The sequence below is a fragment of the Solea senegalensis genome, linkage group LG9 (genome assembly GCF_019176455.1).
Source record: "Solea senegalensis isolate Sse05_10M linkage group LG9, IFAPA_SoseM_1, whole genome shotgun sequence".
Taxonomy (NCBI): domain Eukaryota; kingdom Metazoa; phylum Chordata; class Actinopteri; order Pleuronectiformes; family Soleidae; genus Solea; species Solea senegalensis.
The window spans coordinates 14,643,961-14,656,971 of NC_058029.1; the positions used below are offsets into that span (position 1 = coordinate 14,643,961).

At 39.0% G+C, this 13,011-nt stretch overlaps 2 protein-coding genes across 3 annotated transcripts in view; both read left to right on the top strand.

The window, feature by feature from the left end:
• Positions 1-3,451: 3,451 nt before the first annotated feature.
• Positions 3,452-6,752, top strand: LOC122774933 (tumor necrosis factor receptor superfamily member 6B-like). The gene is made up of 5 exons (XM_044034546.1): positions 3,452-3,508; positions 4,584-4,977; positions 5,424-5,603; positions 5,684-5,765; positions 5,847-6,752. The coding sequence occupies exons 1-5, from the start codon at positions 3,491-3,493 to the stop codon at positions 6,046-6,048; spliced, it is 876 nt and encodes a 291-aa protein (XP_043890481.1). The 5' UTR covers positions 3,452-3,490; the 3' UTR covers positions 6,049-6,752.
• A 1,871-nt stretch (positions 6,753-8,623) lies between these two features.
• Positions 8,624-13,011, top strand: part of LOC122774343 (F-actin-uncapping protein LRRC16A-like) — a 56,707-nt gene continuing 52,319 nt past the window's right edge. For both annotated transcript variants that reach the window (XM_044033496.1, XM_044033497.1), the window contains exon 1: positions 8,624-9,068. In XM_044033496.1, the coding sequence (XP_043889431.1) occupies positions 9,029-9,068 (40 nt within the window). In that variant the 5' untranslated portion in view covers positions 8,624-9,028. The remainder of the gene's footprint in view (positions 9,069-13,011) is intronic.

Sequence of the window (13,011 nt, forward strand, 5' to 3'; positions counted from 1 at the left end):
TGTAAAAAAAAAGGAAAGAAAAAAAGAACAATGACCATGCAAATGACAATCAGGACTGCGTCAGTGGAAATTTACAATATATTTTATTGTACGTGGTTTTGCAAAAACTTCGAGTCATAAAATGTAATAAATGACAGCAGCATGGAATACTTACTATGGATTAAGATACTGTCTCTTATGAGTTACCAGAAAACACAATAACAATATTTGTTTTGTGGAGACATTCCGCTATGTCCCTCTATTTATATGAAATTAGGAGACATTGAGAGCAAAACAAAGAGTAGGACACGTGGTTGCATTAACAATGTTTACATACTGAACCTCTCACCATCAAAACTGATCACTGTAACAAATTTCTGTAATTTCTACAGTAAAAAATTACAGAAGCTTGTTTTACAAGGTGTAACTGTAAATTGCAATGTATTATGGGTAAAAAATAATTACAGTAATTTAAAGCTGTAACACATTTTAAAATTACAGCATGGTTATGTTTTCACTTGGTTCTGACTGTAAATGATACATTTACAGTTAAACACTGTTAGGCTAATATTGGCGGTGAACCCAGCATTCATCCACTCAATAAAGAGTAAGTATTATGTTATTAGTCTAAACTATTAAAGAGAAACTAGGCAAGATTGTATGCATGGTTATGTTACATTTTACCCGAATTAAACAGTAATTATTTTAGTTTTTAACAATATGACTTTAGTTACCTTCTTTGAGGCTATGCCTTTCACCTGGCATATCATGGCTGGAAACAAACCTTGCTAGTTTCTCTTCAAAATGTGAACATGCAATATGATTTAATCGTGTGTCAGCCTGGTTTGCACAACTAAAAATAAAGTTAGCTCAAGAATATTTTTCAAACGAGTGTAATCCCAGGCTCTGCAGTTTAATGGAAGGCTAAAATGTTAGGCTAACATGCCGCTAGCTAAGGTAGTTAGGTGCTACTGTACATTGTCTAAACTCGGTGTGTGAAAGTTACGTGTGTCGCCGACAGGATCGAATCAACCTTGAAGTGAGGTGAGGAGAGAAAGCTGCAAAAACAACATTTTGGTAAGAATAATGTTTCCTTATTTATTTGTGTGACTAACGGCATTTGGCATCATTTTATTCGCCTTAGTTGGAATATACGGGGTGTGGGACTCAAAACTGCACTGTTTTTTGAAGATGTTAACCAGCAAAAAGAACAGAACAGAACAGCAAGATACACTAGAGTGTTGTAACTGCTGGATTGTATTATGAAGATTTGTGTGGTACAATTTAGTATTATGGGAATTATTATTACGATTCTTTGTCGCGAACTAGTTCTCCTCGTTCAGTTCTTTAAAACGACTTGCGAATCACGAATGAGCCATTCTCTGACTGCTTCGTCTGGTTCACTTCTGTAACTACTTTCAGACCAAGAATACATCAGATGTTTCAGTGCAGTAGGTTTTGGAGCAGTGTCTTATGTGCACAAAACATTTTTTTTCACAGTAATATCGGCCACTATCATCATTCATCTGGTGAAGATAGTTAGTCAGAAACTTCCTATCGTCCATGAATCGTCCATGAACTCAGGGTGGCCGCAGGTCCTTAAAAAGTCGTAAATCAATTTTCCTAAAAATGAGGCATTAAAAAGTATTAAATTGTCTTAAATTCAGATGGAATGGGTCTTAAATATGTGTGTGTCGTTTGTGTGTTGTTTTTTTCCGGTAGCCGCTGCGTTGTCTATGGGCTGGTTCAGAGGCTGTAATGCTACGCACCGTTGGGTGACAAGTGAAAGACGAGACCCAATCACTACCGCTGATAGAGTCTGGGTCTCGTCTTAAACTCGTCAATAGCCTAGCCTGCGCAGCTTTTGATGACTTAAGCTAAAGCGGTGGCCGGGGAACGCAGGGGAGATCTATATTCTCCAGGGCCGGGAGGGAGCGTTCTTTTCCGGGGTTAACTCCCGAGACTTTTTACTCCACAGTTGTTACTTGGTGGCACACAAATGACAGGCCGTTTGTTTGTTGAAGAGAATCCGGGTTTATTAGCTGATTGCACGGTAACATCCAATTCTCTCTATCCGCTCCGGTCACCGTCTCCACCTTCGTTCACCGGCACACATGTAAACAATAACACACCCGTCTTCCGCTCTGCGGGCTCGCTCATGCGCCGCCCCTCGGCTGCGCGCACTCACTCACACACACACACACAGCGCTACCCTTCACTGCATGTACTAATCTACTGTACTCTCTGCATGTGACAATAAAATATCCTTGTATATTTCAAAAAATGATGAAAAACCGCAACTTGATGGGTTTTGTCTTTTGTAAACAATGTATTTCATTAAGTGTCTTTTTCCTGATTTTGTGACTTCAGATGCTTCCTGGGGATCAAACCAACCTCTGGCACAAAGGCCACAAAGTGGATCAGTCCAAGAAGTGGGAAGGTGCAAGAGAAGAGGAACAGCAATGTCAACCTTCATGTCTCTGCACTTCTAAAAAGGTTAATGTACTTTGAATGGCTTTGAGCCCGTTTGCAAAAGAAACAATAATGGCACACTGTTTTGTATGAAAAAAACAAAAAACAATGGTTCCAAGATGTGGTTATTTTTTACACATTTGACTTTGTTGCTGCAATTTACAGTAATTAATTCAAAGTTACACTGTGTGGCTGCAAGTCTTGTGCAGTCTGGTGTATGTTTATGTGAGTTTGTTCATGTCTGTGTGAGTTTGAAAATATACACATTGGGTATTGAGTGTTAATAAATGTTTTGTATTGTTGCAGCACTGACTCTTGTTTTATTATTAGTAATAGCTGAAAATAATTACAATTACAAGAAATTACAGTGCTTAATTTGCAAAACATGACAAGCAAACATATAGTAGCTGTAAAAACATTCTACAATAAAATAATGAATTATGAACAAGTAACAGCTATTTAGTGGCAAAAATAGTTGGCAGGTAACTCATGTAATTTGAATGGGATACAAGATAATATTGTAAATTAAAATACAATAAATGGTTGTTTATCATATAAAACAATACATTGTTGTGTTTTATATACGGCAAAAACCTGTAAAACGTATCCAGTAATATGTTGTAATAATTATTACAGTAATTAACAACACTTTTACAGCACTTTATTGGCTTTTTTGCCTGTTCTTTACTGTAAATTCTACAGGAAATTTGTTACAGTGTACTCTAAATTTATTTCCTGTAAATGTGAAACTGGAATAATCAATTCCTTCTAACAAAGAGGAAGAAACGGCTTATCTAATTCTTTGTCACGTCATTGAATCAGAATATCTGAGAAATGTCTTGCTTTGTTGACCTAATTCTTCCTTGAAGTTTTTTTTTTTTTTTTTGTTTAATCACCACCAATTACTGTTAATTTCCATCTCTGCTTCGTTTGTGGGAAGTTCAGAGATATACACCCACATGAAACAGTAGTTCCTGTATATGGACTATAAGAGTGAACCTGCTGCTTCTGTCAAACCCTCTTCAACTGAAGACACAACATGTACATCATCAGCATGGTGAGTAATCTCTGTGACAGTGTGATGTTTTGATTTGATATTTGATATTTGATAAAAAAAAAGAGAAGAAGATGGGAATTATGCAGGTTGTTTTCAATTGACTTTATATAAATAATAATGATTATATGAAAAGGTTATTATTTTATCTTTTTTCCTTGTGAAAATTCCAAATCTATCTGATGGGATGTTGCCATGGGGTGGACCGGGAACAAAAATTTGGCCCTGGACTTTTTGGTCCAGACTGGCCCACTATAATTCGCACATAGATACTGTGCCAACACGCCCCATTGATGTACATACAAACATGCAAGCCCTTAATAACACCACTATTCTGAGCAATATCCCTTTATATTCTGGAGCCTTGAATAAATAAATGATAAATATACAGTGCATACTGTACTTGCTCTTAAGAAGGATACTGGAGAAAGGATTTAAGATTCAAGAGTGTTTATCACTCATTATTACACAGCTGCCTGCTGCCTAGCACAAATCTGGATATATATATACACATATATGTTTGTGTATATGTATATATATATGTATATGTGTGTGTGTATAAAAATGAAAAAGCTGAGTTTGTTTAAACTGTTAAAAAAAATACTCAAATCAATTAATTGATTATCAAAAATAGTTGTAAAATAGTTGAGTAATTTTTAGTAGTCGATTAATCATTAACTCATTGGCTGCCAGCCATTTTCAACAGTGGCCGAATTGACGTCTATAGCAGTCAATGGCAGCTGTTAGTTAGTTTTGGTGAGGGCCAATGTTCCACCTGCATTTAATCTTTTTCACTTCAATACATGTGACTTCTATAAATGGTTGAATTTTGTTCCTATGCTGCCTCTTGGTCAGGTCTGTATTTGAAAATCAGAATTGGTTCTCAATTGAGTTACCTGGTTAAATAAAGTTCAAATAAATAAAATAAATAGTCGTTTAACAGCATGTTTTTCTACCGTCCCCATTCACATCAAACGCTATGTAACCAGAACCATCACTGTAATCCGTGTATAATAGTTAATAATAAAGTGAGTAGAATTGGGTTATTTGCAGTAACTTTGATCATGGTGCTCCTCAGCTCTTCCTCCTGGTGCAGCTGCTCCTGCTCTCTGGTGTTCTCTGCGGTGCCACGGCGGAAGATCCCGTCAACACCTTCCTGTTCACAAACCCGCACACCGGTGAGAAGCTCACCTGCTCCAAGTGTCCACCGGGGACGCACATGAGAGCGCCCTGCACCTCCAGCGCGAAGACCCAGTGTGATCCGTGCAGGAGTCAACACTTCACCGAGCTGTGGAACTACCTGCCCAGGTGTCTGTACTGCAACAACTTCTGCATGGACAACCAGGAGGTGGAAAAGGAATGTTCAGCGGTCAACAACCGAGTCTGCCGCTGCAAAGAAGGCTTTTACTGGGCGGAAGATTTCTGCGTCAGACACTCAAAGTGTGAGCCAGGATACGGTGTCACAGCGAAAGGTAGGAGAACGACCTAACATGGGGAATTTAGAGAGATGAAAAATAATATGTGATGAACAGTAATTATTGTCTCAGTTACTTCATGATTGTTTGCAGTATCGGCTCATCTGTTCATTATTAATCGACTAATTGATCAGTTGTTTTGTTCATAAGAATTACAGAATGTAGATATTCAGTTTATTTTGAAAGGCATGATTAATTAAGTAATCAATGGATAATCAACCAATTAATTGTTGTAGGACTTTTATACATTTAAAATAAAACATAATGTGTAAAATGACCCCAGAATTGACAAACTTTTTTGAGTTTTGATGCCAATGAAAGGCGCATGCAATTTTCCCAAGAATTGTTGCTACATTTGACTTCTACGGTTAAAGTTCATGACGTGCACTTTTGCAGAAATACATTTGGTTTGTCTGACTCTGACGTACTGCATCTTCCTCTAGGTACACCGCAGTCAGACACTGTGTGTGAATTGTGTTCTGACGGCTACTTCTCCAGCGCTTCACCGTCACTGAAAACATGCGTAAAACACCAGGAATGCACGGATGGAAAGATTGCGCTCTTACACGGCTCACTTTACCGTGACACCGTGTGTGGCACCTGTGACGAGCTTGCAAGCGGAGGTGTGTACTATAGTTTGTTTTTAAACTACTCCCAACCTATGTTGGACTTCATACTTATGTGATACAACTTGGTTCCTTAGGTGAGACTCTCAGGACCTTCCTCTCAGGTCTCCTCACCACGCACAGGATGCGTATGGCAAAAATGAAGACATTTGTCACCAAGTAGGACTACACTGTGTCCAGTACTTTTACCAGCTCTCTTCACTTTGAAGAAGTTACTTAACCATCATCTCCCTCTAACAGGTACATTAATAAGTCAGTGCTCAGACAGAGAGGTCCTCTTCAGCATGAGATCAGAGCGTGGCTGGCCCAGGCTCCAGAGGACCAGCTGAGGAAACTGCCGCAGATGTTGAAGGCGTCACAGCTCAGCTGCATGGCGGACAATATAGAGACGAGACTGAAGGAGATCAAGCAGCAAAACCCAGGCTGTAACTTAAGTCTCTGAGGTCTGAGAGACAGACAGTCCAAGGAGTATACAACTTACTGTGGGTCCACACAGGCCTTAGGACTAATTAAACACCAAATACCTCTCTTGATTCACCGTGTGATATGGCAGCATTTTATTTTACATTTGAAAACAAGTATTCACAACATAGCTGTTTATTTTGCAGTGAGAGTGTATGAATGAATTGTGTCAGATGTTGATGTAGTGATGTTCATCCATATGTAAAAAAAAAAAAGAAAAGAAAAAGTGTCTGAAGTATTTATGTCTTGGTCAAATCTCACTCAGATTTATACTGTAAGAAAAATTGAATTTCAATGTTAAATACATAATCAGAAGTGCATAGAAATTATATTTGAACATAAAGCTGTACGACTACAGAGTTATTTTTATTTTGAAGTTGTGTGAAATCAAACTGAAAAATCATTTTCTTTATGAATTTCAATCTCTGCTTCGTTTGTGGGAAGTTCAGAGATATACACCCACATGAAACAGTAGTTGCTGTATATGGACTATAAGAATGAACCTGTTGCTTCTGTCAAACCCTCTTCAACTGAAGACACAACATGTACATCATCAGCATGGTGAGTAATCTCTGTGACAGTGTGATGTTTTGATTTGATATTTGATAAAAAAGAAGAAGATGGGAATTATGCAGGTTGTTTTCAATTGACTTAATATAAATAATAATGATTATATGAAAAGGTTATTATTTTATCTTTTTTCCTTGTGAAAATTCCAAATCTATCTGATGGGATGTTGCCATGGGGTGGACCGGGAACAAAAATTTGGCCCTGGACTTTTTGGTCCAGACTGGCCCACTATAATTCGCACATAGATACTGTGCCAACATGCCCCATTGATGTACATACAAACATGCAAGCCCTTAATAATACCACTATTCTGACGATATCCCTTTAAAATCATTTTCTTTATGATGCATGAATGAGCCGACACTGTCAGACTACAGATGAATCATCTCTGACTGTAATTGAGTCATATCACCACAAGGTGTCACCCTCCTCTGCCTTTAACTGTGGTCATTGGGGGACAAATGTTATTTCAACACAGACAATTACAAAATACCTGCACCCAACAAGTGACTACAATCTTACTGACTATGTGATGACATAACCATAAGGCCCAGAGTGTGGTAATATTCTAACATAAATATATTAAAATAAACAATAACGTATGATCAAAATTTAAAGGATATTCTAGATTGAAAATAAATCAATCTTTTAGACTGTATAGGCTGAATGTGTCCTGTCGTAACTATGCATATAACACAAATTACCATTATATTCCTTAAATGGTTTAGACTTGTTTTTATACTCCTAGCTGTGACTTCACCTTATTTACCCTTCACCCAGATTAGTAGCCCTAAATGGTCGGTATTTATATAGCAATTTTCTAGTCTTGATGACCACTAAAAGGTGCTTTAAACAACAGTTTTGCCATTCAAGTCCATTCATTCACACGTTCATTCATAAAGTACATGGATGTGCAGCGCTTTTTCTATCACACCTCTTCCAAACCCAGTCAGGAGCAACTTGTGGTAAAGTGTTTTTCTCAGGGACACATTGACACAGACTAGTAGCGGCCAGGAATTGAACCATTGACCTTCTGACACCTCGCTCTATCACTGAGCACCGTCGTCCCAATGACATTAGAAGTACATTGGTACAAATAGTACAAATAGTCAGAAATATGTACAAAAATGCAAGGGTGGTGTTTTGAGATGTTTTCACTCTGGGATCCATGATCCACAAATCCATGATCCAGGGTTTTAGGGCTTTGGGATTCAAGTTCTGTATACAAACCTGAAAGCAATTGGCCCTTATGTCCATATAAGAGGCTTATTCTAAGACTACAAAAACAAACAATATTATACATGATTGTGTCCTAATGGACAAAAATGCAGAGACCTCTCCCTAGAGCTATACTAGAGCTACGTGCCCTACAAGATGCCCTTTGCAACTTTGTTTCCTGTGGTCCCCTGCCCTTCATTTTTGCCCCTGTCCTTCCAAATATCTGTGCACGTCACTGCTTATGGTTACTACGTTCAATTTCCATAGGTGGAAAGTAATGAATTACATTTACTTATACTTAAGTATGTGTTTTGTGTTTACATATTTTACATATTTTATTATATCAGCACTTTCATTTGTAAAGGTTTGCCTTTAATTAAAGGCAATTCATGTGAGATGTGTGTCCCCTTGTCCTTTTTGCCGGACACAAGAAAGAACCCCAACTTTGTTAAACCTTTTACTCCAAGTACATTTTAAACAAGCTACTTTTACTTTAACTTAAGTACACTTGTAGACCAGTAATTGTATTTGTATTTATTTTATCAAAAATAGTGGTACTTTTACTTGAGTAGAGTATTTCAGTACTCTTTCCACCTCTGTCCCCTCGCTCACTTCATCCCGGTGTCAGGACTGCCCACAGACCGCTAGGTGTCCCTGGTTTTCCGCTTGGGCACCGCAGGCCCGCTCATTAATCTCGGGCTGCTGATACCACCGCCCCCTCCTGCCACGCCACAGAGCTCCGGCATCGCATCACCGTCTCCCAGACTGTCGCATCACGGAGCGGGGAGGGGCCCCGCTCTCGTCCATTGGCTGGTACTGTAATACCCACAGCTTTACGGTAGATCCACGGTGGTTGGAGAGGTTGTGTTGTTCGTGAGTGGTGATCCTTTCATCGACAGGATAATAAAGAGACTGTGGCGGGGGCTGTTTCCTCCGTCTTTTATTCTTTTCACGGAACCGCGCACTGTGGAAGGCGAAAAGAGATGCGCACGGATACACGCGGATACATTGTCCGGACATCGCGAGAGGAGGAGAGGAGCATGTAACCCGGAGAAAGGCACCGGCGGCACCACCTGACACTCTTCTCTCCCGCTTCCTGCTAACTCAGCATTTGATGCTTCTCCATGTGTTGACTGAACTGTGTGGTCGTCCGGGATTTTACCTTCAGAAAAATGAGCGACGAAGTGTCAGAGGTTCCCAAAGAGCTTCTGGGTAAGAGCAGACCAGACACCGGGCGTTTGTAAGCGTGTGTGTCCAGACTGGAACAATCACACTGACACTGATACTCCAGCATCTGATCACAGGCTCCATGTGCTCCTGCTGTTCACAAGTTTGCACATTTCATCCATACAATAATATACACCGATCAGACACTGCATTACAACCGCTTAGCTGATGTAATATTGTGGCTAATCAGTTCATGCCTCTAATACAATATTATTCCCAATTCATACATAATAGTTTCAGGTCCTTTTTATCTACATTTTCACAATTATATACAGTTTGTTTCATGTAATATTTAACAAGCAGACACAAACCAAGAATTGAAGTGCATTGATAACTTGTTTATTTCACCTGAAGTCTGTAACATTAGTCTGAATGTCATGTAATTGACCTAAAACTAATGTGTCTGCGTGTGATACCGATATCTTACCACTTCAGTACCATACTGGAACTTATCATGAACTATTCTGAGTTTATTTACACTAGTTCAGCTGGGATGTTGAAGACTACTGGGTTTTTCACGCTCTAGTGTTTACAGAGAATGTTCCCAGTGAGAGAAAGTACCCAGTGAGTAGCACATTTCTCTGGGCGAAAATGCCTTGCTGATGCCAGACGTCAGAGGAGAACAAACTCACAAGAAGCACTCATTACTACCAAGTTATGCAGAAGAACACGTCTGAATATGCGGCACAACAAACCTTGAAGCATATGGGCTGCAGCACCAGAAGGGTGTAGGTGTTGTGTGGGTTAATATGTGCATCTGCATATATTGTCACTGAAATGCTCCATGCTGTTGACAGAATGTGACGTGGACAGGAGCAGTTTTTATTAGGAGAGGAAAAACCGAATAGTTTGGATGTGAGTGGTCAGCCTGATAATTTACAGGATCATTTCCCCCCACAGTTACACACTCATACCCTGCAGTTAAAAAGCCTCACCTCCCTGGTCCCGTTGGCTAAAGTGTGCCATGTTTCTCTTGACTTTGAGTATTTGTTCCGAGTGTGGGCAAAGCTTACAGTCCTGCAGGCTGTTTGGCTAAATCTCTGTCTCTCTTTGTTTGCGAGTGGAGCTCAGTCTATGACACCTCGGTGCAATGTTGGACAAGCGCAAGCTCTCACTCTCTCTCTATTCAACTCTCACACAAATCTGTTCATTTGCCTCCATTCCTTCCTTGATAGATATAAAGGCACTCTATGCAAAGCAGATGAGGCATGACGAGAAATGTTACGAGGTCATAGAGTCATCGCATTTACACACAAAAAAGAAGTAAATCAGCCTTTCATTTCCATTTTGTTGTATTTATAACCTTGCACTCGCACACAGCTTTCGTGCTGCCAGGCCTGGATGAAATGTTTTTGCCAACAGCACAACTTCTAAAAACAAAAAACAATGTGTTTAATATGCTGAGAATGTAGCTTGTGTTTATCTTGCAAGATAAGGGCTTAAAGGGTCAGTATTGCTTGTAATGTTACCTCATACAGGTCTATGTTACTGTGTTATTCGCTAAAAATCTGGGTTAAGAAGCTCTCAACCCATTCTCCCCTTTGATTTCCTCTTTAGTCGCTGATATCATCGTATTGCGCCATGTGATTATGTGAGTCTTTTTGAGACTATAAATGTTCTTCCAGTCACACCTTCAGTAAGCAAGTTCTCTGTCGTCATCCCCTCTGCAGTTGACTCATGTTCTCACCGCTGCACCACTACGTGTAAGGAATTTGGTTTGGCATGATGACGCTATTGTCATGGAGCATTGTGTGGATACGTGACCGGCCGTTAACAACTTAAGTGTTTGCATCAAGCAAGTACAAGACAAGTCTGTGTGATGCTGAAATTTGTGTTCAAAACGAACACCTCATTTTAGTTCTATGAACTTGAACTGCTCCAAAATGTTTGCCGCTAACACCTTTTCTTTAGCCAGATGTAAATTGTTAATGATTTTATGGGCTTTAGAATTGTAGTTTGAGCGTTTACAGTACGACAGGTTTCCTCGTGTTATCTGCCTAGTGTCAAATACAAGCATTAACTCAAATGTAACCTGGTGTGACCCCTTGCAACACGCCTTGTCATGCAGAATAGGAACTACAGGGCAGCTGGATGATGAATGATTAACTCCCGTCACATTTTTAATGAATTAGACAAAAGTAATTAGAAAATATACCATTATATCATTAATTTGTGTATTATATAATTATATAAATTGTATAATTTTGTTCTGCCTGGGACTAAAAACTGCCAAGGCTGATTTAAAATAAAAGTCTCATACCAGTATCTACAGATACCGATATTAGTCATTTTAGACCATTTATGAACTATGAAGCTTCATTTCAAAGACATAATTCTCCAACTGTTAACAAATATTGTTTTCTCCAAAAAAGAAACATGACTTCACATTGTTACCGTCTGTGAAGCATGCGACATATAGGATTTTTTTGATATCAGATCCAGTTATTTTGACCAGTATCAGACAGATACCGATTCCCATCCCTAATTAAAACATACTATTTCTCATTTTTCGTATATTGACTCCCCCCAGAGACATCTGCACGAGTTATATTGGGCATGTGATCTTGAGTTTTGGAATTGCTGCACATTTAGAGTGTCTGTAACATGCTCAAGGCGAGCAGATGCACCATTTTTCCCTAATTATTAGTTTCACTTTGGTCTGAGGAAGCCTGTGGGTGAGGAAGATGCTTGTCAGCTCGGATGCATTCTCACACGCACACACACACAGACGGAGAATTTGTCTCTGTCTCAGACACATGTGCACACAGAATGCATCAGCTGCTGTTCTGGGTTGAATGAGGACCGTGCAGAGGTGGCTGACCCACTTCTGTAATCCAGTTCCCTGGCTGCGGGCGCTTCTACTGGGTGTGAACAATCAATCTCAAAAGCGGAAAAACACTCGGCATAGAGCTCATTTAAAAGTGTGTATGTGCATTTATTTAAGTCGTGTAAGTCGTAATTTTTTTTATTGATTAACGTTCGGGTCATGTTCAGTGTAATACAAGAAATAGAGGGAACAAGACTTTTAGTCTGCAGCGGTGATAAAGCTGTTGTACTTAATCACAGCAACGCTTTGAGCTTAATGCAAATTCCACCTTGCTCACAATGGCGATAACAAGTTGATGTTAAGAGGATGTTTTGACTGTCAGTACAATTATATTTGCCTGTGTAGTTAAGTACATGGGATTTACATTGCATTTAATCCCATAGTTCATAGTTCACTGGGGCTAAACCATCTTGGTAAATTGTCTCATTGCAATTTTTCTAGCTTTACGACTTTTCTAATATTACGACTGTGATTGATAACTTTGATATATAAGTTGTTGTTGTTTTTTTAGTCAAGCTTCTGTTAAATATTTATCATGTTAAGACAAGATTATTGCCACATGACCACCAAACAATATTAGTACTATTTTTATACTACTGCAATGCAAGGATATAAACGTAAAGATGTGAATGGTTTTAACATACATCAAATTAAAAAAGTTGCATTCTTTTATTTGAAAATGCATTCATTTTTCGGCCCTATTGTCGACATATTTGCCACATCCTGTATGTCAAACACCTGCCGGCACTATAGGAAGTCAGGGAATCTAATAATTCCATAAGATTCAGCTTTAGAGGACATGAAATGTTTTTGAACAAATTCAAATGGCAGACAATCTCAGACCAGCAAGTCCAACAATTACCTCCCCACGTAACTCTCCTCCTTATGTCCGAGAAATGGTTCAATACCCAAATATAGATTTAATGCACAAAAATGATAAAATAAAAGAAAAAAAACCTGAAAAATCAACAAATCTTCACTTAGAAAAGCTGTAACCAGTACATTTTATAATGTAATACAGTGTAGTGTTTAATCCATCAGTAAAGGATTATGATGTATATGCAAAGACCGTTATACACAGGCTACTTTTTCAATGTGTGA